General features: G+C 54.8%; 1 protein-coding gene and 2 long non-coding RNA genes across 8 annotated transcripts; 2 read left to right on the top strand and 1 right to left on the bottom strand.

Annotated features, from left to right (window-relative positions):
- Positions 1 to 352: 352 nt before the first annotated feature.
- Positions 353 to 3,646, top strand: LOC111558771. Of its 2 annotated transcripts, none has more exons than XR_006593201.1 (3): positions 353 to 1,648; positions 2,140 to 2,266; positions 2,601 to 3,646. It is a non-coding gene; the product is annotated as an uncharacterized LOC111558771 (long non-coding RNA). The 2 variants fall into 2 exon arrangements; XR_002739915.2 differs by having other exon boundaries at positions 353 to 1,929.
- Positions 3,647 to 15,222: 11,576 nt separating this feature from the next.
- On the bottom strand, positions 15,223 to 22,779 carry GLYCTK (glycerate kinase). 4 transcript variants are annotated; one of them, XM_006928846.5, is made up of 5 exons: positions 22,690 to 22,779; positions 19,720 to 20,135; positions 19,345 to 19,496; positions 18,532 to 18,707; positions 15,223 to 18,194 (listed from the first exon to the last, which is right to left on the bottom strand). In XM_006928846.5, the coding sequence occupies exons 2-5, from the start codon at positions 20,094 to 20,096 to the stop codon at positions 17,328 to 17,330; spliced, it is 1,572 nt and encodes a 523-aa protein (XP_006928908.2). In that variant the 5' UTR covers positions 20,097 to 20,135; positions 22,690 to 22,779; the 3' UTR covers positions 15,223 to 17,327. The 4 variants fall into 4 exon arrangements, with proteins under 4 accessions (XP_006928908.2, XP_006928907.2, XP_003982348.2 ...); XM_006928845.5 differs by lacking the exon at positions 22,690 to 22,779 and adding an exon at positions 22,398 to 22,536; XM_003982299.6 differs by lacking the exon at positions 22,690 to 22,779 and adding an exon at positions 20,339 to 20,497.
- Positions 18,507 to 22,556, top strand: LOC123383453. Of its 2 annotated transcripts, none has more exons than XR_006593197.1 (3): positions 18,507 to 18,640; positions 19,277 to 19,528; positions 22,419 to 22,556. It is a non-coding gene; the product is annotated as an uncharacterized LOC123383453 (long non-coding RNA). The 2 variants fall into 2 exon arrangements; XR_006593195.1 differs by having other exon boundaries at positions 19,259 to 19,528.
- Positions 22,780 to 26,346: the final 3,567 nt, after the last annotated feature.

The raw sequence follows: 26,346 nt of genomic DNA, 5'->3' as shown, positions 1-26,346 counted from the left end.
GGCGCCTGGACTGGGGAGCAGGTGTGGGACGGGGGGCAGCAGGTGCAGGATAATGGGGCCACTGGGAGAGGCCCAGGGAGCAGGTGTTGCCATGGAGGGGGTGAAGTTGCCATTGTACGTCCAGTTCTGGTAGGCCCAGAACAGGAGGGGGAATCCCTATGAGCCCCTGGGCCACCCTGGCTTATGCTCAGAGGTCATCCAGATGCCTGGGCTCAGGCACACAGCCAAGCCCCTCCCCTGGGTCTCAGCAACCCTCCAGGTTGCCATGACAACCAGCACTTTCATCCCTATCCCTTTGTCTGGTCACGGTCCAGCTTTTGTGACCAGCCATAATTAGCAGGGGTGGGGAGAGCCTTGCCTCAGGATGCACTCAGCTGGGGTGAAGCCGTGAACCCAAGGCAGAGGGGGCTGGAGGGCAGGTTAAAGAACACCAGATACCAGAAACCCTGGGCTTTTCTGGCCACCAGCCCCTGCAGCCTCCTCTCCTGGCTGCTGACCACACCCTCAGAGCTGGATCTACAGGCCTGGAGGTGCCCTGGGCCCCAGGCACTCCTGTCCCCTCTCTGCCCGGAGCTGTGGACCACCCGTCTCCGCTGTGCACTGTGAGAAGAGGCAAAGAGTACAGGCCAAATCTCACTTTGTGAACTCCCCTGTATGACTTGGGAAACTAAGGCACAGAGCAAACCTGGGCCTTGGCCTAGATCAGGCCACAATAAGCAAGACCTCCTGGGGATGCAGGACCCCCAAGGCAGGCCCCTAAACCAAATAAAATTGAACCCCAGAGGTTAGGTAGTCCCTCCTCTGACATACCCCATAGAGAGGAACCTAGTCACCAGGATTTAGCAGGGGTGGGAGCAGGCTCTGGTGGCCCAGGTCCCACCTGCTATGTGACTTTGGGCACATCCCTTCTTTTCTTTGAGCCCCCAGTCTGTAAAAACAAGCGAGGTCTACGAACCTTCAGCAAACCCTCCCTCCTGAAGCCAGGGTGAAAATGAACAAGGCCCCCTCAGCACAAAGCCGGCTCCTCGCCAGCCCCACACACACCCCACATCCCCTGCTCCCCCAGAATCACCCCCGGCCTACCCAGGACTTGGCATCCCTTCATCCACCCTCGCTGCTCTGGACCTTTGCACCCTTAGTTCCTCCTCAGTGGTGCTCTTGCCCCTCAGACAGGAATCCAGAGCTCCTGGGTCACCAAGAGCTGGTGAGCACGATCACTGCGGTCTGACAAGCTCTGACTTTCAACCGGGAACCAACCCTGGAGCAGAAGCAGAGAGCCTGGGGGCAGGAGCCGGCTGTGGACACAGCTCCTGGAATGAGACAGCACAGAAGGAGGGTCACAGGATGGCTTTAGGGACTAGGCTACAGCACCACTTGTCCTTCTGTCCCGGGCTGGCTTTTCTGATTCTTCAGGGGAGTCAGGGATTCCTGCCCCAGGCTCCCCACACGGCAGTCTCATGGCAGGAGTCTGGTGATGATCCACACAACTGCGCCTATTAGGAATGAGCTTCTGCTGGGACTGCCCCCTCTGTGGGACCCCGGGCTGTGCAGGCGCCTCAGGCTGAGGAGAGACCCCCTCCACCAGGACAGCCCCAAAGACACGACAGGGTCTAGTGATGTGCCCCAGAGATGCCTATTGGCAGACAGGGTAGGTCTGCGTCCCTCCTTCTCAGCCACCACCCGTCCCCCTGAGAGACTTGAGGAGAAGGGGGCAGGAGAGGAGGCACCAAGGCTGCTCCTACAGCTGGAGTGAACACTGAGCGGAGAACCAATTCACACCAGCAGGGCAGGCCCATAACTTAGCACCACTTGGTCATCTCGTGAAAGTGTTACTCCCTCTTCCCCATGAACATCGTCCTCTGGGATTAGCCCTGTGTCTGTGTTGGATGTGAGAGGGACACAGTAGAGCCTGCTACCTGAGGCCAACAGGTGAGTTCTGGGGCCTAGGCTGAGGCTACATCACTGGGCAGCCCACCCAGGAGGAGGACAGTGTCCACCCATGTAGTTATTCACGGTTGTTATCAGTTAGTGACCCATTATTGAGGAATTGGTGTGTGTCGTGAGGTTTATGCACATCAGGCCATGAATCCTCACACCAGCCCTAGAAGGTGCTGACTAGTATTGTTTCCCCTTTTACAGGGATACTGAAGCTCAGAGATGTTAAGCTGTCTTGGGAAAGGGGATCAGCAGACCCACCAGAGGGGTGGGAAAGAGTCAGAGGCAAAGCTGAGGCCACTACTGGGTAGAAGACACCGCAAATCTCCAGGTTTGGGGGCTCAGGGTGAAACATTTTTTATAATGGCTGGAGCCAGGGGACTGGGTGCCCAGGTGGCAGGGAGCTCCCTGTCATAAGTGGCATGCAGGAAGAAGCCGGATGGGGCACTTGTCATCCTGCATCAGAATGGAAATGGAGTAGCTGTCCAGAGGATATAATATCCTAAGGGGTCAATCCCAGCCCCACCCCAGCCCTGGAGGGTGCAGAGAAGGCAGCATCTCCCAAGTAGGGATTAAAGGGGGGAGGGGCGCCTGGGTGGCTCAGTTGGTTAAGCTTCGACTTAGGCTCAAGTCATGATCTCTCTCTTGCGGTTCATGGTTTCCAGCCCCGCATCAGGCTGTCTGCTGTCAGCACAGGACCTGCTTCTTATCTTCTGTCCCTCTCTCTCTCTGCCTCTCCCCCTCTCAAAAATAAACATTTAAAAAAATGTTTATATACTTTAAAAAAGTAATTAAGGACAGAAGGAGACACCCTGTCCAGAATTATCCTCCTTGCTCCTCCCTAGAGGTGGCTTCCACATTCTTAGTGAGAAATTTCAGAGGGACGGGGCACAGATGGGGACACAAGGCCTGGAGTGAATACCCCCAATTTTGCATCCTAGGCACTTCACTTGCCTCACCCTAGTCCCAACCCTATGGGGTCTCAGAACCCAAGCCCACTCCCAAAGCCCCTCCTCAGGGGGTCCAGGCTCTTCTCTCCCCACCCCTACAGCCAACCAGTGCACCACGACCAACCCTGTTCATCCCCAAACATCCCTCAAGTCCAGCCACTCCTCCCTGGCCTCCCAGCCACCAGCTAAGAGTTACCAGTTCCTTTCCTACCCCGGAGCCCTGCTCAGACCCTTCCATGGCCCCCCCAGATCTGGCCCCTCACTCTCTACACTCCGTCCCACCAAAAGGAGGCCCTTTTAGCTTCCGGCACACCCCAGGTACCTGACCCCCGCCTCTCCTGGATCATATTCATTGCAGCTCAGACGTCTTTCCTCCTGGGTTGGGAGTAAGCACACCTGTGCTCCACTAGCCGTCACAAAACCATGTGGCCAGGGCGATTAGTATGTCTGCCTCCTCAGAGAGACCAAAGGTGCCGTGGGGCAGGGTCCAATCTAGCCCACCCAGCCTTGTGTCTCTAGCCCTGGCTCTGCTGGCTGGCACAGAGGAGATACCTAGTGAGCAACAAACGGATGAGTGAAGGGGATGTGACCAATGATGAAGTTTTGGGGTGATCGGGGATTCATGGGGTTTGGAATTCTTGAAAACGCCCTTGGTGCAAAAAGGTAATTTTATTAAAGCATGGGGACAGGACAGGGAGAGCTGCACTGGGGTCATGATGGGTAACTCATACCCTCAGGTTGGGAGGGGGTCAGTCAGGGATAGAGTAAGTCTCCAAGGAATTTTGGAAGCAAGGTTTCTGGGACTTTGAGGGGCTAGCTGTTGCTAGGGAAACACCATTTATTACCGTTTAATAAAACCTCAGTCATGAGACCCTTCAGATGTATACTGGGGGCCATAAGCTTGGAGTATGATTGCCAGCATATATCTTGGGGCAGTTGAGATACAGTAGACTTACAGGATCCTCGAGGTTGGGATAATGTTAAGATGCTCTTTTGCCCCCAGCAAAGTGTCATCCTTGAGGCAGCTGAGCTCCTAGAGGGAGGTCACTCTGCTGGTTTCAAGGACCTGTCAATGGGCTGTAGGCATAGGGAATTTAATTTTTCATTTGCCTTAGTTTCCCACATCACCATGGCAAACACCTAAACCCCTTTCCTTTGTTCTTGGTAGCCAGGAGTGTCCGAGGAATATCACACATATTCCCCCCGGTGGAGGGGGCCGGGGTGGGGGGCAGCGTGCTGTCAGCCTGTATTTGCCCTCAGCTTGCCCCATGCTCCCTCATCAACCAAGGCTGGGAGGGCTGTCCTACACAGGTGAGTCCTGAAGCTGCGGCAGGAAGTGGGTTTGGGGAGACGTCTGGGGCAGGAGACTGATGAGGCCAGCAGGTCCCCTGCAGAGACCCCAGACTTGTGTGGCCCCACTCCTGCCTTGAATCACAAAGAGAGGGTCTCAGAGCCACGCACCTGCAGCAGAAAGGAACAGGAGTTAGAGACTCGAGCCAAATGGAGGGGGTGATTTAGGTGGATTCCTAAAGGTCTCACCACCGCCTCGGAGTCACACATTCCCCTTTAGCAAAGCCATTTGCCAGTCTTCCTGGGGACCACCATGGGTGTGAGGGAATCCAAAGGACAAGCCACGATGCACCTGCACCCGCCACTCTCAGCCAGTGGGGAGGATGCCTGTTGGTGGCCTTGTACTCCCCCCTCCCCTGGCTCCCCCAGCCTCCCACCAACCCTGCAGAGAGTGCAGGTTTCCCTGGGCCCTGCTGACCTGGAACCTCTGGCTATACAGCTCTCTGTGGGTGGTCCAGGCCTGCTTGGCTCCAGACCCCTCCCCGACCTCCCTGGCGGGCTTCCAGGCCTCAGAGGAAGCCACCGCCTTTGCCACCACAGTTACCACCGCCACCGCTGCTGCAGCGAAAATGCAATTACAGCAAACAGCCGTCGCCTCACTTGAGCCTCGCCATCCACACCTGGAACTAATTAACTTAATTAGGCCTTAATGAGCTACACTGGTCGGAAGGCCTATTTTTACTTAATTATCCCCTAATGTGCTTGGCATGGAGGAGCAAGGGACCTGGAGGACGGCTTTGGTGGTAGCAGCCACCTCCTCTCCCTGCAGAAGGGATACCCAGGAGTGATGCCCGTCTGCCATGAGTGGGCCCCAAGGAACTGAGAGTCTGGACAGGGGAGTGAGGCAGGGGCCATGGGCCACATGTGTAGGGACAGTGCCCCTCCCCCAGCCCCATCATTCTGGCTGTCCTGCCTCAGCTGAGGCTGAAGGGAATTACTCCTCCAACTGCCTCCAGTGGGGAGGCCGATGCCCAGAGACGTCAGTGGCTTACTTGAGGACACACAGCTAACTCGTGGTGATAGAGGTGAGTAGTCCCAGACACTCTGAAGGAGCATTTTAAGCCATGGTGGGGTCCTGTAAGGGTGGGCTCTAGACCCTCCCACACCAGGCCTGGTAGGGGAGGGCAGAGGATCACCTGGACAGCTGGCCTCCAGGGTTTCCAGGGCAACACCATCCAGCCCATTTGGACCTTGGCTCAGAAAAGCCAACTTTGTGGAATCAGCTTACTTCTGCAGCCTTGGGGATAGCTGAGGTGGTCTTGGCTCACCTGGCAGATATGAAGGAGGCATTGAAAGCAGGGTCCTTCCCAGCTGGCCCCTGCTTTGGTCCTTCTGGGGGCTTCCAGATGGTTGGCTCATTTGAATCTCTGGGCTCCTGGGGCTGGATGGGAACCTTGGTTCTTGTGTCTCTGCTAAAGATGAGTCAGCTCCCTTTGTCTCCGGAACTCCAGACTTAAACCTGACAACTATCTCCTTGGTGCCTCCAGCCCTATCCAGCACTCCATCTACCTCTCACTAACCAGTTCTTCCCACTATTCCCCTCTTCGGAAAATGGCCACGCCATTGGATCATGTGCTCAAGCCAGGAACCGAAGAGCTGCCCTGACAACCTTGGCACCCCACAGCCAACCATCAGGAGTCCTGCTGGCCCTGCTTCCAAACCACATCCCAGGTGCCATCTTCCTGCCCCCTCCCAGCAAGCACCCCAGTCCCGGCTGTCATCCTCTACCATCTGGACAGCCGTGCCCTGGTCTTCCAGCCTTCACACTGCTGCCACGGTGATTTTTAAAAATCAGTTCCCAGTTTAAACCCTTTAACGACTTCCCATCACGCACAGAATAAGTCCATGGGTCTCAGCCTGAGCTGTAGGGGCCTGCCTGCCTCCCTGATCTCATCCACCTCCTTTCTTCTCTTTTCCTTGCCCCAGTTATGTGAATTGTTCTTCAGTGCCTCAGGGACTTTGCACTTGCTGCTCGTCTGCCTAGAATGCTCTTCCCCAAATCTCTGGATCCCTAAGATCTTGGCTTAAATGTCACCGTAGCCTTCCCTGGCCCTATAGCCTAACGTGTCCCCCAGCCCTAGCACCACACTCTAAGCAGTAGGATCTTCTGCATCACACTTGCATGATACTGTTCCTGTCTCTCACAACTGAAGTATAGGCTCCAGAGGGCAGGGATTGCATCTGTCTTGGTCCCTACTAAATTCCCAGCCTAGAACACCATATGCCTAACACGTGAAGGGGACTTTTTGTTGAATGGATGTTAAGAGAATTCCCTGACCCTCCCACAAACAGCCAGAGTCCCCAGCCCCTTCCTCCAGCTCCCCAGAGCCTACCCGAATACCTCATGCCTGAGGATGGCATCCCTTCACCTACTCTGGCCTCCCAGCCTCTACTCACACTGGTACCCGAAGTACATCTTCTGTGGACTGAAAGCCTTGCTTCCCCCAGGCCTGGCAGGTGCTGCTCTTCCTGACCAGAAGGAGAGGGTCAGATCTCTACTCAGTGTGGCCCTTAGTCTTGGCTCTTCCTGGCACTTATCTTTGCCTACCCTTTGGAGGACACTCCTTAGGCCTGAGTCTGTCTGAACTCTGAGGTCATAATCCCCTGGAGGTAGTTACCCTCACCTCTGTCTGCCCATCCCTTCCCATCCCTGCCCCAGTAGCCAGGCCCAAGGTGTTTGGTCCATAGTCAGCAATTAGCAAACAAGTCAGCCCCACTCTGACAACACTGCTGTAGACCTAGGGAGGAGGTCAGATAAGAGCAGAATCCAGCCATCTGGGGGTATCACCTATAAGATGGGGCACCACTGATTGGGAGAGTCTAAGATGGTCCCCAGAGCCCAGGGATTCCCCAGTTCAGAAGGGCAGGAAGCCCAGCCTGGAACAGGCAGAATTGCCAGTCAGAGCTGTCTCCCCAGGGGCCCCGACCACTAGGCAGGGCCCAGGTGGGACATAAAGGGGAGGGACAGCTATGATGACATAATTTAGAAGGAGGTTAAACAGATGTCAAGGTGGGCCCCACCTTCCCGGGGGGGTTCTGGACAGTCCCAGGATGTGTGAGACCATGGGTCATAGACTCTCTCCTTTCACACAGGGAAACTGATGCCTGGGGGAGAGGAAGCCCAGGTGACTGAGCCAGGCAGGGAGTAGGATTGCTGAGGCCTGATTTAGGTTCCTCTTGGTGGCCCCAGAGCCTCAGTTTCCCTACTGGCACAAATGGTGGCACTGCCTCCCATCTTCCCTCACTTCCCTGCTCCTATTGCCCAGGAAAGCTGGGAGGCTCACTAAGGGGAAGGGAAAGCCATGGATGGTCTCCCTGCCTCCCAGCCTTGTGCAAGGGAGGGGAGGCTGAGGGAGCAGCAGTCTGGGGACCCCTATGATTCTCTGCCCCCTCTCAGAAAAAGGAGCCTATGGAGCAGGAGACCTCCCTGAGGCTGAGGGTGATCTGCCTGGGCTTGAGAAGTCTCCAGCCATGCTGGGCTGCCTCTTAGGGTCAGCGCTGCCATGATTGGCTCTACCACCTCGCTTGCTCTGAGCCTCAGTTTCCCTACTAGTCCAATGAGGATAATAGTAGTCATTCCAGTCCTTCCAGTCTGTGGCCTCATAGGGCCACCACGAGCAGCCACCAGGCCAGTGGATATGAGACGGTGGCTCCTGTGAGCAGCAAAGCCCTGAAGAGAGAAGACACATCCTGCTAAGGGTGGCATCTTAGGGGCAGAGGGGCCTGGAGTGCTCAGGCTCCCAGTCTGTCACCCCAGCCAAGCCAGAGCCCCTGCCCTGCCCTGCGGTTCTGGGGGTGACAGCATCTATAAGCGATGGGAGAGGCAGGGTTGGCCAGAGACACCCTCAGCCCTGGCAACTGCCATTCTGCCCCCCCACCCCCATTGACTCTCCTGTCCTATGCTGTCTGTGGCTGCCTACAGTCACCCCACACACACAGTGGCTGCTGCCTGCCTGCCTCCCAAGCAGAGGCAGCTGCTCCGGCCTCCATGCTGGAACCAAAATTGAATGAGTTTTTCCACAATGTCGCCTCCCGCTGACGGCTCCTAATTGCATGTTGAAGCCATGTGATGGAGCCCAACTTACACTAATTATGTCATTACCCTAATTAAGTAAATAGTGTATGTGCTAATTGGCAGAAATCTCTTTGGAGGATGGGCAGGGGGAGAGGAGGCCAGTATACCCTGGGCTTTCACATGGGTGGGCTGGGGGTAACAGAGGTAGGGGATGCATTTCTTCCCTTGGTTCTACAGGTCCTGCAATCACCCAAGGGTTTGGGGAGCACCCTTAGCCTCCACCCCGGACAGGCTTGCCCGTGCTCCAGGGGAAGAAGCACAAGGTGCTAAATAGGTGGTCGGAGACCCAAGCCGGAGGCCTGCCGTTGCCCTAACAGGCTTAGCCTTAAACAAGCCTTTTCCCTCTCTCGGGTAGATCCCCTTGCCCAACCCCACCACCACCTCAGCCAGCCCAGAGCCTGTGGACTCTCAGACGGTGGGCACAGGGGCATCAGAGAGAATCAATATCCTGGCAGGACTAACCATGCCACTGCCATCCATCTATGGGGCATCAGTTATATGCCTGGCCTGGGGCAGCAGGAAGGAGAGAGGCTGATGACAGAGCAAAGCCCTAGGCCCTGATACAGCACCAGTGTGAACCAGTAAAGGAACAAACAGGGCTGGCATTCCCCAGAAGTCGTGTGATGTGGGAAGATCTAAGGAAGTCTGGAGGGCTTCCTGGAGGAAGAGGAATTCACCTATAAGGGAGAGGAAATCAGGGCTTCAGAGCTCAGATCATCTTTCACCATGTGATTCCCCCCCCAAATTTATGTTTATTATTATGACATTCATTTCATTTCATTTTATTGTACTTGATACAAGAGGTTTTAGTTGTTGTGTTTTTTGTTTTTTTTTTAAGTAAGCTCTACACCCAACATGAGGCTTGAACTCATGACCCCGAGATCAAGAGTCACATGCTCCACCAACTGAGCCAGCTAGGTGTCCCTCACCATGTGATTTTTTTTTTAAGTTTACTTATTTATTTTGAGAGAGAGAGAAAGAAAGAAAGAACAAGAGAACAAGTGGAGGAGGGGCAGAGAAGGAGGGAGAGAGCCAATCCCAAGCGGGCTCCATGAGTATAGAACCCGATGCAGGGCTCGAACTCATGAACCAAACCTTAAGATCATGACCTGAGCCGAAATCAACTGTCAGATGCTTAACTGACTGAGCCACCCAGGCACCCCTCACCATGTGATTTTTAAATGCCACACTTAACCGTAACCTTCACATGGGGGTTAGGAGGGATAAGAGAGAAGTCATCTGAAGGACAGCTCCACAAGGAACTCCAACCCATGTGAGGGCACTGGGGGACAGAAGGAATGCCAGCCCTGTGTCAGAGACCATCGCATGACCAGGGCCCCCATTCTGCCCTATCTAAGCCAATTAGCATGGATCAGCTATCAAGTGGGGGCCCCTATCCCTGCCCTGTCCCTCATGGGGCCGTGGAGAGGGTCCAAAGGCAAGAATTCAAAGCCGTGGCACTGGGCCTGGGGCTAGGGCCTCCAGCAGCTGAGGCTTCTCAAGCCAGGGAGTGGCTTCTCCACTCCCTGAGAGCCAGGATGGGCTTCTCAAGCCCATCTCCTGAGTGTGCCCAGCTGCCACAGCGTGGGCATCCCTGCTCTCCCAGCTTTACCCCACCCGCCTCCTGCCAGCTCCACAGACATATGCTGCAGCTCCACACCCAGCAGACACCACAGGCTTGCTCTGGTGGGCAATGGCTCCCTGCTTCTCAGGCCGAAGGAGCAGAAAATGAGTGGTGCCTAGCCCTGGACCAGCCAGACTCTCAGGTGGCCTTGGCCAAGGGCCTCCAGTTCTCCAGGCCTCGAGCTCCTAGTAGGTGATGTCCGCTCATTCCTTGCCTGTTCCAGACCTTCATTCACTCCACACAATGTGGCCTGGGCTTCCTCAGACTGGCTCCAGGAGCCAGAAATAGATAGGAAACCATCCTTTCAGCCATCATGCCTGTAACTTTACTCTCAAATGGTCAAGAAAAAAATTATGATCTCTTTCTCTCTCTTTCTTATACACACACACACATACACACACACACACACACACACACACACACACACACACACACACACACAGAGGGGGGGGGGCAAATACATACAGAAAGCAAGTGAAGCAAAATATTAACAATAGTTGCATATGGCCAAAAAGGGTATATGCGTCTTAGACTATTCTTATTTTGACAACTTTTCTGTAAGTTTGAAATTATTTCTAAATAAAAAGTGGAAGGAGGGAACAAAGGATGGAAGGAAGGGAGGGAGAGAAGAAAAGGGGGGAGGAAGATTCTTTCCTTTCTCTAGATTCCAGGCTACTGGAAGGTGTAGCTAGACCAGTGGCAGCTGGGTTGATGCGGCCCTGCTTGGTGGGGCTAGGTGGGCTTCCCTGAGGCGGTGGTAGGGAGTAGGGCTATGCAGAGACTAAGGGGCATGTAGCTCTCACCCTTTCTGTGCAGGGTGGGATGGGGGGGGGGGGCTGAGTGTCTTCCTCTCTTCCAGTCATAGCATCAGGCCAGCCCACGGCTCCCTCCCCTTCTCCTGCTCTCCAGAGAATGAAAATGCTCTGGAATTTCTATAAGGAGTCTCCAGTGGGACAAGAAGAGGAACTTCTTTTGGTCAGAAGGCTTAGGAGGGCATTCTGTGCCTCTGGGCATGAAAGGAGACTGGGCCAGCCCAGGGCACCATACCCAGGACCAGAGAGGGATGGGACAGCTCTGGTTAAGGCCAGACGGCCTTCCCTGCCCCGCTGCAGCACTATCACAGACTTGTGCCTGAGCAGCCCATACTAGCCTCCCTGGTGCCCTTGGCTGTCACAGCAGTGCTTAGAAGGGAAGTGGCTCATTATCCTCTCCCGTCCCTGGCAGAACTGTGGGGTGTGCAGAGGGAGGCCTTTGCTGCTGATGGGCCTGTTGAGGGGCAGAGCTCTGGACCTGCCCGGCCTCATCCCCGAAATGTCCCCAGCTCCCCACACCCTTCATCCCCATCCCTCTCCTTCCCCCACGGTGCCCACCACCCCTCCACCTCCCCTGCATCCCCAAATCCCAAATGCTTTTCCCTAAAAGGGGACTTGCCCCACCCGGCTCTCGGGCCAAGCTTCAGACCCCATCAACCATCCCCTCCCGCAAAGAGACAGCAACGCGGTCATCCTGATATGTGGTCAGTCCCTGCAGCCGCTGTGTTCCGAACTCTCTCAGAAGGAAGGGGCCCTGCCCACTCTCATAGCCCATCCCCTCTTCCCTTGACCTCAGGCTGCCACTTCAGAGCCTGGACCGCCCCAGAGTGGACCTGCCCTCCATTCAGGAGACTCTGTCCAGGATGCTCAGGACTGCGGCACCCAGAGGTCAGCAGAAGCTGATTCCTCCACTCGGACACCTTTGTTCTTCTCCCGCCTTTGTCCCCAGGCCCCGTCCTCCCAGCCAGCCCACCCACCAGCCCAGCCCCTTAGCCCTCGCCTGTCGGCCCACCTCTCCCTCCCATTCCTCTTCATGGCCTTTGCCCACCCAAGTGCCAGAGCAGGCAGAGGACGGGTGGGGCCCCCTGCCCACCCCACCCGGCCCAGCCCCCAGCCCGCAGCCGCCCGCAGTCCTGCCTGTCACCCGGCTCCCTCTCTGGCCCACGCCCCTCACTGCGCGGCCCCTCGAACAATCTCTCCCCTTCGGGTCCCCTCCCCACTTCCTCTCCCCTCCGCGCCGGCCCTACAGTCCCGGGAGTCAGGCGCGATCTCCCTGCGTTCCCCTCCCTCCCGACTCCTCCCTCACCCTCTCCCTTCTCTCTTCCCCTCCAGCCTCCGCTCCTTCCCGCTCACTCACCCTCTCCCTCTCCCGCTGCCCCCCTCTCTCTCCCCCACCTCTTTGTTTCAGCGGAGAACTGGCTCCTCGGGACAGTTCCCACACTGCAGTGCCTCTGGTGCGGAGACAGCGCCACCGCCACCGAGGTGAGCGGGGAGCCGGGACGCCGGGCGCGGCAGCCAGAGCTTTGGGGGGCGGGCAGGTGGGGACGCCGGCAGTCCGGTGCGGCGCCTCCCGGCCAGGGGCAGCGGGCACAGCAGTTGGAGTGTCTGATGCCCTGGCGGTCAGCAGGACCCGAGGGCAGAGGGGCAGCCAGTTGGCTGCCAGGGGCAAAGCTGCTCGGGAGCTGGCAGGCTCTTTCCCTGACCTGGTGCCTGGCTTCTGCCGGTGGCCTTGGGCTGAGGGGGACCCGCAGGGGGGCCTGATTGGGTGGGCGGGGGCTGGTCTGCCCGGAGTAGCCACTCCTGAAGGTTCGAGTGTATGCCCAGTCCTGGAGTCCAGGGCTCTGAACCCTGCCTCTGGCAGGGCTGTGGCTGTGAGGTTGCCCACAGGGCTGTGACCCTTGAAGTGTCTGTCCCTGCTGGGGTTTTGGTTGCTGGTCAGGGATGTGCTGGGCTGCTCCCACTGCCCAGGTGGGGGGTGTGGGCAGAGAAGGAGAGATCTGCCCCCTGCCACAGTCTGGCTGTTTTCACCCCATGCTCCTGACCACCAGACCCACAGAGGTACATGCGGGGAGGGGCACTTCTCCCTCTGCTAGGGGTCTCTGACCAACTCCCTCAAAATAGGAACCCCAGGATGGCTTCACCCACGGTAGCGAGCAGTAGGGATTCAGGCCAGAGCCCAGAGATGTTCCTGCGGTCAGCTTCCTGAACTGGACAGGGAGGAAAGTGGGGGGCAGGGGGAGGAAGAGAATAGGTGGAGACAGAGCCCTGGCTCTTTCGTGAGACTACAAGTGCAATTACTGGAGATGACCCAGGGCTACCAGGAGATCCAGAGACCCTGAAGCTGGGCAGGTGGGTGGGAGTGGATGGAGGGGGCAGAAGCCACTGCCGGGGCCCCGCCCCCTTCTCAGCTGGAGCTAGGGATGGAAAGGCAGAGCTACACGGGGACAGAGTGTGTTGCTCACACTTCTCCAGAGAGGCCAGCAGGGTGGCTCTGCTGGCTGCCAGAGGAGAGACAGGAAAGGCTGGGAGTATGCAGGGGCCAGGGGGTGGATCTCCGCAGTGGGATGCATCCTGGGGGTCCAGCCTCTGGCTATCTGGCCAGGGCAGAGCCAGGTCCTACAGCTGCCTGAACCCTCAAGGAGTCAGCAGTGGACAAGATTGTGGGGGGTAGTGACCCATAAGGCAGAGCTGCCAGTGGTATTTGTCCCCCTAGGACTGGCCAGATGGGGTACTTGTTTCCAGGAGCTAACTCTCCCTTGCCCTCTTCCCTAGCCAGAGCCTCCTCATCTGAGCAGGCAACAACCCCAGATGGACCAACATGTACAGAGAGGTGGAATCAGAACTATGGCCATCAAGTATCAAGGGCCCAGGTGGTCCTCCATAGCCCAACCCATCCAGCCTCTACAGTCTCAAGGGCAACCCAAGCCAGGGGAAGTAGGAGAACAAAGCCCCAGGACTGGTCCCAGTGATTACCCAGAGAGCAGTCATCCCTGTCTCAGGAAGAAAGGCCACTCTTCCCGGCCTGGACTCAGCTCACCACAGCTCTGTGACCCCACTCTCATGCAGTGGCCTGCCTAAGCCATTGGCTTTACCCTGAGTGGTCTGTCAGTATCCCCCCCACCCCTACACACCCCCTGCTCTCCCCTAGCACACCCCAAATTCTCTCACTCAGCTAGGGACTCCTAGCCTGCAGTGAAGCCAGGTCTCCCCCACTGCAATCCGGGCCTCATCATGTCCCTCACACGTGCTCCAGATCCAGAGGGATCAGACTGCCCTCTCCATTTTTTTTCTGAGACACGAGGGGGCTCTCTCCCAGGCTGGGTCAGCTTACTCTAGCCTCAGCTGACCGCCCCACCCCCCGCCACCATACATTGGTTCTGTGACCTCTCAGGACACTGTGCACCCCAGAAGCCATTTAAAACTCAAATACCAGCCCCTGTAAGTGCCAGCCCAGTGCCAGAGGGCCTCAGTCAGTGAGCACCAAGGCCTTACTGAGAGGATGCACCTCTCCCTCACCTGTGGCACCTCCTCCACCTCCCTGCACATCCCCAGGCATCCCCCACCCCTGCAGTAAGGAAGGCCTCAGCGTCTGTCATGAAACAGCCTCCCAGCATCGCTCCTTGCCAAAATCCCCATGAGGCTTGCCACCACTGTCAATGTGAAGTCCAACCTTTCAGCCAGCCAGGCACACAAGGCCCTTTGCCAATTGGCCTCTGCCAGCCTTTATGGCCTCCTTGCTTGACCAGATCTCCAGTAGGTAACCACACCAAACTGTGTCCTCACCCTAGGGTGGAGCAGAGCATGACTCAGAGGCCCGTTCAGGAACTGGCTGTGGGTTGAGCTGGACACACACGTGCCCACACGTGTCCCCCCACACACACCCATATGGATATGCATATGAATGCACACGCACACCTGTGTAGAAGCCCATCACCCAACTGCACGTGGTTTTCTACCAAATTGTACCCGCAGTGGAATGTGGAATCTGCACCAGGAAGGGACTGACGAATCTGTTTTATGGTTCCCAAGGGTAGTCATGTCACCATCTGCAAGCCCTTGAGAAGCAGCAGGGAAGCAAGAGTGGATCCCTGACTCTGGCTGAGCTCTCTCTGGGTCCCAGGGTCTCTGAGCCCCTGTGAGTGGGCAAGCAGGTCCTGACCAGGCTTTCCTTCTGGTTCTGTGGCAGACTTGCTGTGCAGCCCCAGACAAGCCACCTTCCCTCTCTGTTTCTCCAGCTATAAAACAAAGGGATTTGGGCTAGCTGATACCTAAGGGCTGTCCAGGTGCACTGCCCAGCTGTTTTCAGTTCATGCCAAGTACAGGGAATGAAAGGGCCTATAAAGGTGGCAGCAGTGGGGGAGGGGGGCACCCTACATAGCAAGTGCCTCCAGCTGGGAATGGAAATGAGGTGGGCACAAGGGCAAGAGGAACCTGAGCCAGGACAGACAGAAGTAAAGAACCACAGGATGGGAGCAATTATGACCCATAACTGAAATTTATGGAGCAAATAGTTAAGTCCTATTGAACAGTCACCATACAGCGTTTATCTCGTATTTGCATCTAGATTGAGGCCAAGTAGATCTTTTCTCATCTTGGGGATACCAAATGAGCAAATCTAATGGGCCAGGCCCAATCCAGCCCCTGGCCTCCCAACCCCCACAAACATAGGTGTAGGGCAAGGGCCAAAGCAGCACAGGAGACCTCCGGTGAGACCCCACCCACACCCAAACCCCTCAGCAGGCATGCAAGAGACCTAGTGTACAAAGCAGCACATCCCTATCCCCGGCCACCCACATCTGTGTGCTCACATGCCAACACACACACACACACACGCTGTAGACAAGGCAGACAGGGCCCTGCCCTCCTATCCTGCTCTTGCCTGGAACTTGACACCCAGCACCAACAGTCATGTCCGCATAGGCAAGGATTGACACAGACAGGGCATATCTAGAGGTTACCAGAGGAGCAACAAGGCACAGGCATTGCCACGTGGGGGCAACATTCCCTAGACTATGACATCCTCCCCCCCCCCCCCCCCCCGGCAGTGGGAACTCCATGCCAATACAGAAAGAAAGGAAACGGTGCCCTGCATCACAGAGGGGGTGCAAACTTCCCTCTTCCCTAAGCCTCCCTGGCCTCCAGAGCCTGGCTCACATTGTTGACTTCACCTTGTCCCCAGGTCATGAACAGTCTGCAAGCTGGGCTGTCCAGAGCCCAAGTGGGTAAGGGAGGCTCTTCCTAGGGGGAGAGCATGCCAGCCTTGGCCCAGAGCCCCTCACACCCTCAGAGAGGAAGGGATAGCGGGGGTGGACGAGGGGGCCAGCAGAAGCAGCCCCAGGCCTCGCTGTTCTCTATGGCTTTTTATTCCTATGTGATTCTACTGCTCACTCATATAGGGATTGGAGCCGTGGCGCACGGCGGGGGCGGCCAGCGAGGGCTCGGATCCTGAGCAAGGGGGCCCAAAGAGAGGTAGCTGCTAGACTAGCCAAGGGAACCTTTCCTCTGTTGCTCTCCCTACCCCTACACCCACTGACCTCTTCCCTGGCCAACTGTAACAGGAGAATGGGCAGGTGGGCTGCTGGATCCCATCAGTACTCTGACCCACTATCTCAGCGCTGGAGACCACCACTGCAAGGCTGGCACTGGGAACTGGACTGTGTCCCAGAGGAGCAGCTAAAGGAACTGGGATGTTCCACTTGGAAAAATGGGCCTGACACAAGAAAACAAGGTCCAGAATCCTATGTGGCTGAGAGTAGCCCGTGGGCAAACAAAGGGCAGATCAACCAAAGAAGGTGTGGTCTGTGCCTAAGGGTTTTCCAAACACAGAAGGGAAGGACAGACTTAGTGAGTAGTAAGCATTCACCCAGCAAGGCACACAGCAAGCAGAAGCTGGAGATTGCAACAGGGAGGCCACAGGGGAGTCACAGTTGGGTAGGTGGCCAGTTGCTTTCAGACCCCACAGTCTGCAGTCCTTAGGCCTGTCCTCCCTCTCTGCTTGTCCCCATTGAATGTGTCAGAAGCCAGGCTCAACCTTCCTAGGCTACTGTTTAAGTGAAGCAAGTGCTGAGTATACCATGCAGAGCGGGGTGTGGGGAACTCCTGTAGGGTCTTAGCGCTGGGGCTGCAGGCTGATCCCACTCCCCTTCCCAGCAGTTCTGGGTGAGTCTTCGCTCAGAGGGAAAACACATGGAGAACCCATAGTGTGGTTCTTTTTATTTGCAGTCCTTGCTTTACCCCACAGAAAGGACACTCAAGAGCTCAGCAGAGGGGCTGCCTGGGTGTGGGCGAGGAGAAGACTGGGAACAGCAAACTGGCTAAGGGGCTCATCCCAGTCCTCAGAGATACCTGCTATCTGTCCACAGCAGAAAGTAGGGAGAAGAGAGCCCCCATCTGCCAGTCCGGTTGGAGGAATGAACACAGAGCAGAAGCCATGGGTGTGAGGTATAAGGGCCAACCAAGCAGCCTGGGCCAAGGAAAGAAGGAACCCTAAGGCCTGGTGAGGCCTTGGGGACCAACCCTGGTCGGCCCCAGGATGCTGTCCTGTAGGCCTCCTCTGTACTCCTAAAACACAACCTACACCATCACCGTGGCCGCAGGAACAGGAGGTGGGCGTCCATGACATTGGTGCCAGTCAGCCCTGTGTGCAGCAGGTGCACCCCACCACGAAAGCAACGGAAGAAGGTATGTGAGTCATTGTGAGATAGGAAGGTGGCCACGTCCAGGCCCTCAGCGGCAGCCTGGCTGGCCAGCTCAGGCATGACCCAGGCCCCAGCGGCCTCTGTGGGGCCATCCTGCCCATCGGTGCCGCCACTTAAAAACAGCACATCTACAGGCCCCAGTGGCCGTCGTCCCAGCTCTACTCCAACACGCAGGGCCAGTTCCTGGTTCCGGCCACCCTTTCCTGAGCCCTGCAATTGCACTGTGGGCTCACCACCAGCCAGCAGGCAGACGGGGCCCCTGGCCCTCACCACAACCTCCAGAGCCTCCTTCAGCTGCAGGTCTGGGAGCTGGAGCTCAGCTGCCAGCTCACGGAGTTGTTCAGCCTCCTCCGCAGAGGCTCCAGCCCCAGCCAGAGTGAGGCGGGTTCCAGCCACCTGGGCGAGTAACCCGTAGAACCGGGCTATACTTTCCACATCGCCCTGCATGGCTGCGCTCAGCACCACAGCCTGGTACCCCAGACCCTCAGCCTGCCGCTGGGCCTCGGCCAGCGCCAGCGCGTTGGAGCCAATGATCACGTTGAGTACGTGACCACAGGTGTGTGGCCCATGAGGGTCAGAGTCAGCCCGAGCCAGCACAGTCTTCACGGAACGTGGCAGGGCAGCACGAAGGCCGTAGCGATTGAGGATGTGCAGGCAATCTTGCACGTTGTGGACGCTAGCCACAGTGGGGCCGCTGGCGATCACCTCCACAGGGTCCCCCACCACGTCTGACAGAATCAGGCTCACCACCTGGGGTGGGGTCGCAGAAGCAAGGCTCAGTCCCTCCTGGCCCTCACCCTACAGCCACTGAGGATAAACCACCACACGCCCCCTACCATGTATTCACACACCCTCACACTGCCCAGTGCATTTTCTTACCCACTTCTAACCCCTCTCAAGGGGGTTTGTAGAACATGTGGCCACTTGGACCCCCCCCCCCATTCCTCTCTGAGGCCCCTCTCAGCTAGCCCTGTGGACTCCCACACCAGGCCCCTGCCAATCTGTCTGCTGTTCTAGGCTTTCATCTCCCTGGTGCATGTGGGCTCCTCTAGCCCAGGGCTGCCTGGGGTAGAAGCAACCCATGTACCTGGGCAGGGTAGGCAGCCCGAGCCAGCCCCCCACCCTTGAGCTGGGACAAGGCCTTCCGGATTGTGTTCAGCTCCTGGATGTTGGCTCCACGGGCCGCCAGCAGTTTGGTGAGTGTCTGCTTTTCCTCCAGTGTGACGGGTGGGATAGGGGCTGGCAGCAAGGCTGAGCCCCCACCTGCAGAGACAGTGAAGAAGTTGGGCAGATGGGACAGAACTGCAAAGGAACCTCCCCACTCAGGGAAGCAGGCAGGCAGTGCCCACATTAGGGAAGGGGATGCTGGAAAGGTGGGGTTAGGGTGCCCCCGTGTGGACATGCAGTGACCGTGTGTACAATCACCACACCCTGGGCCCCTGAGGCTGTGCCCTGCCTTAGGGTAGCCTAGGTCCCAGCAGGCACTAAAAGAACTATTCCGTAAGAGCTTGGAATAGGGGCTGCCCCTCATCCAGGAGGAGACAGTGAGACCAAGGAGGGGCTCCGTGGGAGCTAGAGACCTGGGTTCTAGCCCCAGATCACATTGGCAAGAGAGCAGCAACAGCAGGGACATTTTCCCTGCAACACCCTGAGTTAGATGTTCCCTATGTACCCCCTCATGGTCACCCAACAGGGTCAGTCAGGGGAGGACCCCACAGCTCCGGGGAGGCCAGATACAATACCCAGGGCCACCTGGGGGTCAGCCATCCAGGTTCCTTACTGCTTCCCTTACTCTTTTGACCCCGTGGGCTCAGACCAACCATCTCTCACAGACCTGGTATTTGGAACCACCACCACCATCCCCCAACCTGTCCTGAATGAGCCAATCTGGCACCCATACCTGAGATGAGCACAAGCAGTAGATCGTCAGCCGTGAGGCTTTCAGCCAGCTGCCGGATGGCCAGTGCGGCCCGGAGTGCATCACGGTCTGGGAGGTTGTCCTCTGCGCCCTCAAATACCTGGACACAGCTGTGTGGCTTCAGCAGCATCTCCCTGAAGAGACAGAACAGACAGCAAGAGATGGGGTGAGCTCCTCTCCTTCCACCTGATTTCCCAGCTGTACAGGTGAAGGATGCCAACTGGCACCCATCCTGGAGCCAATCTAGACCCAGAAGGAAAGGGATGCTGGTGAGGGAGGGAGGCCCGATGGGGCCTGAGTTTGGCTTAGCTTCCCCGCCCGATGGACAGTGGGCAACAGCCCCCCAAGGCTCCTTACTGTTTGCCAGCATGCTCCATGGCAGCACGGATCCCCTTGGGAACGCTGATCACACCCTGCACGAGATGCTGGCCCAGTAGCTCCTCAGCTGCAGCTGCCATGCCCAGCACAGCCTTGCCAAAGCCCACCAGGTAGAGGTTTTGCCTTAGCTGAAAGCTCCGGTCCCGCACCTTCAGCTGCCCACCACCAGGATCCAAGGACAGTGCCCGGTGCAGCATGGGGCCTGGAAGCACGGCACCCACAGTGCTCTCAAACAGCTGCCGTGCCTGCTCCGCGAGGGCCATGCCACTGGCCAGCCGGACCACTGCGCCACCCAAGAGGAGTGGGCGCAAGGGGGCTCGGGCCAAGCAGGGCAGGACCTGCAGGACTGCAGCCATGCCCCACTGTTCTCAGCACCACCTGGCACCCATGGCTGCCTAGGGGGAAGAAAGCACCAGTAAGGCCGCTGCAAGACCAGAGTCACCCCCCCCCACCACCACCACAGCTACCTCTCTGAGGGCTTGGGGCCGCTGGGCCCCACAGTGGCTGCTGCAATGGGCCATCTGCCAGTCCAAGACTTTCTGAGGCCCTCAGCTGCCTCATCTAACTCCAGTTCTCGGAGCCCAAGCCCGCCACCTACCATGTCCTTCTCTTCTGCAGGCTCTACTCTGGCCCTCTGGACACTCTGCCCCGGGTCCAAAGGTCCTGTTAGCCGAGCCCTCCCCTAGGCCACCCGCTTCGGCTGAGAGTTAATCATTCATAGAGGGAGCAATTCCTCTCATTGGGCTCCCGCCCCACCCCTTTTCCACCCCCTTCACTTCTAAGCCCTCGTCCAGGAGCAACACCCCTTTCTGGCACTCCTTCCTTGCCTGTTTACCACTTCTGTTGCCAAGAGGCTGCCGGCTGTCCCACCAACTGACCCTGAGCCCGATGACCTGTAGCCTGCTCAATTTCATTAGCTCATGGATCTGGTCTGGGAAGCCTAGGTCTGTGTGGGGAGGCTGTAGGCTCACAGGAGTACTGACAGGCAGACCCAGAGCACATCCTCAGGACACACAGCCTGAGGAATCCCAGTGCTCAAGGCCAGTCCAGCAAAAGGTTTGGGTTCAAGCAAGAAATGGCAGCAAAGACTGGCTCATGATGGAACCTCAGATAAGTCCCTAGACACCACAATAAGGCCATATACCTTGGGGCCCACACTGCAGGACAAAAAAGGACACCCTTCCACCTACTTGGCTAGCTAGACCCACCTCTGCTAAGAACATGCCTTTCACTCTGACCTAACAAGACAAGTCTTGGGTCACACCACCCACAGGAGTGAGAGCCGAGTGTCTGGAGCAGGAAAGGCCAGGCTTCCAGAACTGAGGCCAGTTTCCCCACTGGGCAAGGTAAAGGCTAAAGTAGCCTCAGGGTGAAGGTCAGGAGGCTGTAAAGGAATTCAGGGACAATAAAGCCCCAAAGAGCTCATCTCTAAAAAAGGCATCTGCTTTAACAATGCCCACCATAAATGCTGCCAGCTGACTGCACAAGTATGCACAGAGCAGGGGAAGGAGGCTGGGAATCAGGCTTCAGCTCTACCAAAGAGACAATTCCTTTTCTCTCACTGGACCTCACATACAAAATGAGAGGTGGGATGAGATTAACGCTTTCCCCTTGACATCCTTGGTCTCTCTGAAGCTGCCCACTGTTAACACAGAAAACCTGAGCCCCACTTTATCCCACACTCAAAAAACCTAACAATGTGTAGTCCTCAGCCACTTAGCCAGCATGGTTCTCAGCTTTCCCGTAAGACCAATGCTGCCTGACTCCAGCATTAAAAGGAACACAGAGAGTGCTGACATATGGACTCTGAAAAATGGGCTCAACTTTTGCCAGGAAGCCCCTGGGGATGGCCCATTAGGCTAGGAACCAAAAGCGGCTTAGAATCTAGCAATAGCCTGACAGCCTGCATGAACTTTGTACCTCTTTCCCAGATGGACACAGGCCTTGCCACAGTACACCAGAGTTCGGGGGAGGGAGGGGGAGAGGGGTGTTCAAGGCAAAGGTTGCCAGTTAAAATATAAGATGTATTTGAATTTCAAATAAATCAGATCTTTTCTTTCTTTCTTTTTTTTTTTTTTTTTTTTTTTTTTGAGAAAAAGAGAGAAAGAGAGAAAGAGCAGGGGAGGGGCAGAGAGATGGGAGAATCCCAAGCAGGCTCTGCCCTATCAGCAGAGCCTGACCAGGGAGCTCAGTCTCACCATCCTGAGATCATGACCTGAGCTGAAATCAAGAGTCCTACGCTTAACTGACGGAGTCACCCAGGTGCCCCTCAATTAGGGATTTTTAAAATACAAGTATGTTCCATACAATATTTGAGGCACACCTACACTAAAAAAAATGTTACCTATCTGAAATTAAATTTTGGGGCGCCTGGGTGGCGCAGTCGGTTAAGCGTCCGACTTCAGCCAGGTCACGATCTCGCGGTCCGTGAGTTCGAGCCCCGCGTCGGGCTCTGGGCTGATGGCTCGGAGCCTGGAGCCTGTTTCCGATTCTGTGTCTCCCTCTCTCTCTGCCCCTCCCCCGTTCATGCTCTGTCTCTCTCTGTCCCAAAAATAAATAAAAACGTTGAAAAAAAATTTAAAAAAAAAAAAAAGAAAAAGAAATTAAATTTTAACTGCACGTCCTGTATTTTTACTTGCTACTCTTTATTCACACACCTTCTCTCCTAAAACTCCCAGGTACTCCAGAGATAAATCCGGAAACACCGAGAAGACCCTCCTTGACTCCTCCTCGCCACCAAGTGGGGCTGGAGCCACTTCCGGCCTTTTCCTGCCCGCACATGCTCCGGAAGTAATGTCATCCTCTCCCGGCGCCTTAGACCTTTCCGAGGGAACTTCGCTGCCGCGTGATGTCCGGTAGTGACCCGAGAAATAATGGCCCGCCACCACCTGGACCCGCCACTGCCCGGCCCAAGGACTTCTTCCGTGGGCCCTCGCGCCGTGGACTTACCGCCCCACCGCTCTGGGTCGCGGCTTCCGGTGCCGGAGACCGGAAGTACTCGCGGGTAGGGCGGAGCGGAATCAGGAAGTGTGGGGTGAGAGGGGGCGGGGTTGGGGTGCTGCCGGGCGCAAGCTGCCGTGGGAGGGGGTGTGAGGTTTGTGCGAGTGGGAACTAAGGCGTTTCTCCCGCTCGGACTTTTGGGAGGCTTGGGTGGAGCCACCTTCAGGCTGTATTGCTTTCATCTCTGCCACGGGGGCAATAATCTCTGACTCACCCAATTGCCGTAAGCGCCCCCTCCTTTATCCCTAGGATCCCATCAGTCAGCAAATACATGCCTTCCTCCTGTTAGGTGCCCGGCAATAGACTGAGCAAAGGGACTGAGAATTACGATTTCCCCACAATTCACCCTTTCTGGAGCCAGATTAAATCATCCCGGCTCCTCTCCACCTCTGTAATCCCACAGCTCTTTTGTGTTCACCCCTCTCCTCCGTGGCCAACCAATTGCATGAACCTCGAGCACACAAGCTGCCTGTAAACATGAATGACCCTGGGTCTCCCTTACTCTCTCCATTCTCAGCCTGTGTCCACCCTTGAGCCTGACTTGATGTCTTCCCGCATTCAAAAGACAAGTCCTGACCAGACTCCAAAGACACAAAAGAGTTTTGTTGTTGTTGTTGTTTTTTTTTTTTTTAACTGATATTCTCCTAGGGAGATGGGGGGAGGGAGTTACATCACAAATCACACAGCAGACTTTCTAAAAATCTTAAAACATATCCCCACCACCACCACCAGTTTCCTTTTGCAGCTGCCACATCTCTCCATAGGTCTCCAAATCATGCTCTGTTCTCATGAACTCCTCCTAACCCCTTCCCATCTGTCTCCCTGGATTTTTCTTTCCAATTATAACAGAGGACCTTTTATTCCCTGTCACCCTCTCCCAAACTTCCCCTCTCCATCATCAAAACAAAGGCACCTTCAGGAGAATCTGCCCTCCTTAGATGTGGGGAGATTGTCAATACTTAAAATTTCAGTTTTTTCTTGCTGATAGTAAGTAGTCTTGGTTCAGCTTGCATTTATTCATTCCTCCAGCATTCAGCAGACATTCCCTGACTTTCTATGTAGATCAAATGCTACAGCTACTGGGATGAGTAAGAAGTGGTACTTTGAGTTGAGAATTTTACTCTGCTTTCGTAATTGCAGACCCCCATTACTAGAAGGAATGTATATTTGAGCACCTCTCTCATTATTTAGTGCCAGAGACTCATGAACAAATACCATTTACCATGCCAATGCTGTTCTGTCAGACTGTAAGCAGGAAGACTAATTATACCCATGTTTTAAATCCTTCTCCCACCCCACTACTCACAAGATGTATTTAACAGCAGGGTTTAAATGCCCACTGGACTCTGAGTTCTTGGAAGGTGGTGACTTGGTCTAATTTATATTTGCATCTCTACTGCCTTGCATAGGACCAGGCACTAATAAAAGCTGGAATTTCTATATTTTTTATCTCCCACCCCCACTTTCTTTCTTCCTTTCCTTACTTTTTTAACGAATTAACAAGAGAACAGTGAAGTAAGTACTCAGCTACAAAGTGCTGCAGACCCAAAGTAGAAAATATTTCACAAAAGGAAAAGAAATGGGGCACCTGGGTGGCTCAGTCAGTTGGGCGGCTGATTTCGGCTCAGGTCATGATCTCACAGCTCGTGAGTTCAAGCCCCGCGTTGGGCTCTGTGCTGACAGCTCAGAGCCCGGAGCGTGCTTCAGGTTCTGTGTCTCCCTCTCTCTCTACCCCTCCCACGCTCACGCTCTGTCTCTCTCTCTCTCTCTCAAAAATAAATAAACATTAAAAAAAAATTTTTTTAAGGAAAAGAAATAATGGTAATAACAAGTAGAAGCCTTCATGAAGCAGTGGGATTTGGATCTAAGAAAACAATTGGGCTCATCAGGATGCATACACATACCTTGATAGTAGGCATGAATATGCCTATAGTCTTTTTAAGTGCACTTTGACAGTAAGTATCGATGTCAAAAATGAGGGGGCGCCTGGGTGGCTCAGTCGGTTAAGCGTCCGACTTCAGCCAGGTCACGATCTCGCGGTCCGTGAGTTCGAGCCCCGCGTCGGGCTCTGGGCTGATGGCTCGGAGCCTGGAGCCTGTTTCCGATTCTGTGTCTCCCTCTCTCTCTGCCCCTCCCCCATTCATGCTCTGTCTCTCTCTGTCCCAAAAATAAATAAACGTTGAAAAAAAAAAAAAAGTGACATGCAACTTCAGTACGAGGAAATAACTGGTTGTGTAGACAAAGATGATGTAGGGAAGGAAAAAGACTTTGTCCTCTATTCTCTTAGTTTCAGTGGTTGAGGCCCTACGAACTAAATTGACAGAAGACAGATCAACAGAGGGAAAAGTTTATTTCATATGTATATGAGGGGACTCAGAGAAATGAAGTAAAAACCAATAGACCTGAGAGCTTATATATATATATACACCAGTTTAAACAAAAAGCAATAAATTTGAAAGATGTGACGAGACAAAAGGGGTTCAGACTTGTGCGGGTAATAAATTGTGGGAAAGTGTATATATATATATATTATATATATATATATTATATATATATGGAAGATATATATATATATATATAAATATATATATATTACATGTATATGGAACTAATAGAAGATAAGGATTGCTGTTAGTAAGATTTGTTTGTACAGATTCACCTTTGGCATTGGCTCTCCCTCTCCTGGTACAGGGAGGACTCTTTCTCATTGGAAATTTATATCCTGCTTTTATGTAGGAAGGAGGAGGGCAGGGAGTCTTTTCTGCATCTGTCCTGAAATTTCTTCAATTCAAAGTAATCCTTATGCCAAAGTGGCATATTTTGGGATGGCATATTCTGATCCCCTTTAAATGGACATGAGATATCCAGCCCAGAGTTGTTGTGAGTATAGAGCAATCTAAATATCCATTGAGAAGATAATTTCTACAAATAAGTTATAGTACTTCTAAACAGGTATTTAAAATGGTATTCTAATATTATTAAGGCTTACATGTGTGTTACTTTTTGCAATGCTATTCTATGTTTAAAAAAAACTGTTGAAAAGATAATTTACCGACTGGGTGGCTCAGTCGGTAGAGCATGTGACTTTTGATCTCGGGGTTGTGAGTTTAAGCCCCACATTAGGCATAGAGCTTACTTTAAAAAAAGAAAAACAACCATTTAAGTCAAATATATAAGCCTTCTGCATTATTCGAGCAAGCTGAAGGAAAGAAGGCATGTACTGGGGTACATTACTTATACCCTATTGAGGGAGAATTTACTGAATTTATTCATCAGATTAAGCTTTAATTAAAAATTTTTTAAGTTTATTAGTCTTGAGAGAGAGAGGAGAGAGAGAATCCCAGGTAGGCTCCCCACTGTCAGTACAGAGCCCAACGTGGGGCTCGAACTCAAGAACTGTGAGATCATGACCTGAGCCAACATCAAGAGTTGGATAATTAACCAACTGAACCACCCAGGTGCCCCTGGATTAAGCTTTAATTTGAATGTTCCCTTTTAAAGTTTTTTTTTTTAATGTTTATTTATTTTTGAGAGAGAGAGAGACAGAGACAGAACACGAATGGGGGAAGGGCAGAAAGAGAGGGGGAGAAACTGAATCTGAAGCAG

This window comes from Felis catus, chromosome A2 (genome assembly GCF_018350175.1).
Source record: "Felis catus isolate Fca126 chromosome A2, F.catus_Fca126_mat1.0, whole genome shotgun sequence".
Lineage (NCBI taxonomy): Eukaryota > Metazoa > Chordata > Mammalia > Carnivora > Felidae > Felis > Felis catus.
The sequence above is the reverse complement of the archived record's forward strand: the minus strand, read 5'-3'. Positions and strand labels throughout refer to the sequence as shown.

Coding starts and splice junctions, on each gene's coding strand:
- GLYCTK (XM_006928846.5), bottom strand. CDS start 20,096: ATGGCTGCAGTCCTGCAGGTCCTGCCCTGCTTGGCCCGAGCCCCCTTG. Junction 19,497..19,719: donor ATGGAGCATGCTGGCAAACA/GTAAGGAGCCTT, acceptor CTGTCTCTTCAG/GGAGATGCTGCTGAAGCCAC. Junction 18,708..19,344: donor ACTGCTTGTGCTCATCTCAG/GTATGGGTGCCA, acceptor CTGTCTCTGCAG/GTGGGGGCTCAGCCTTGCTG.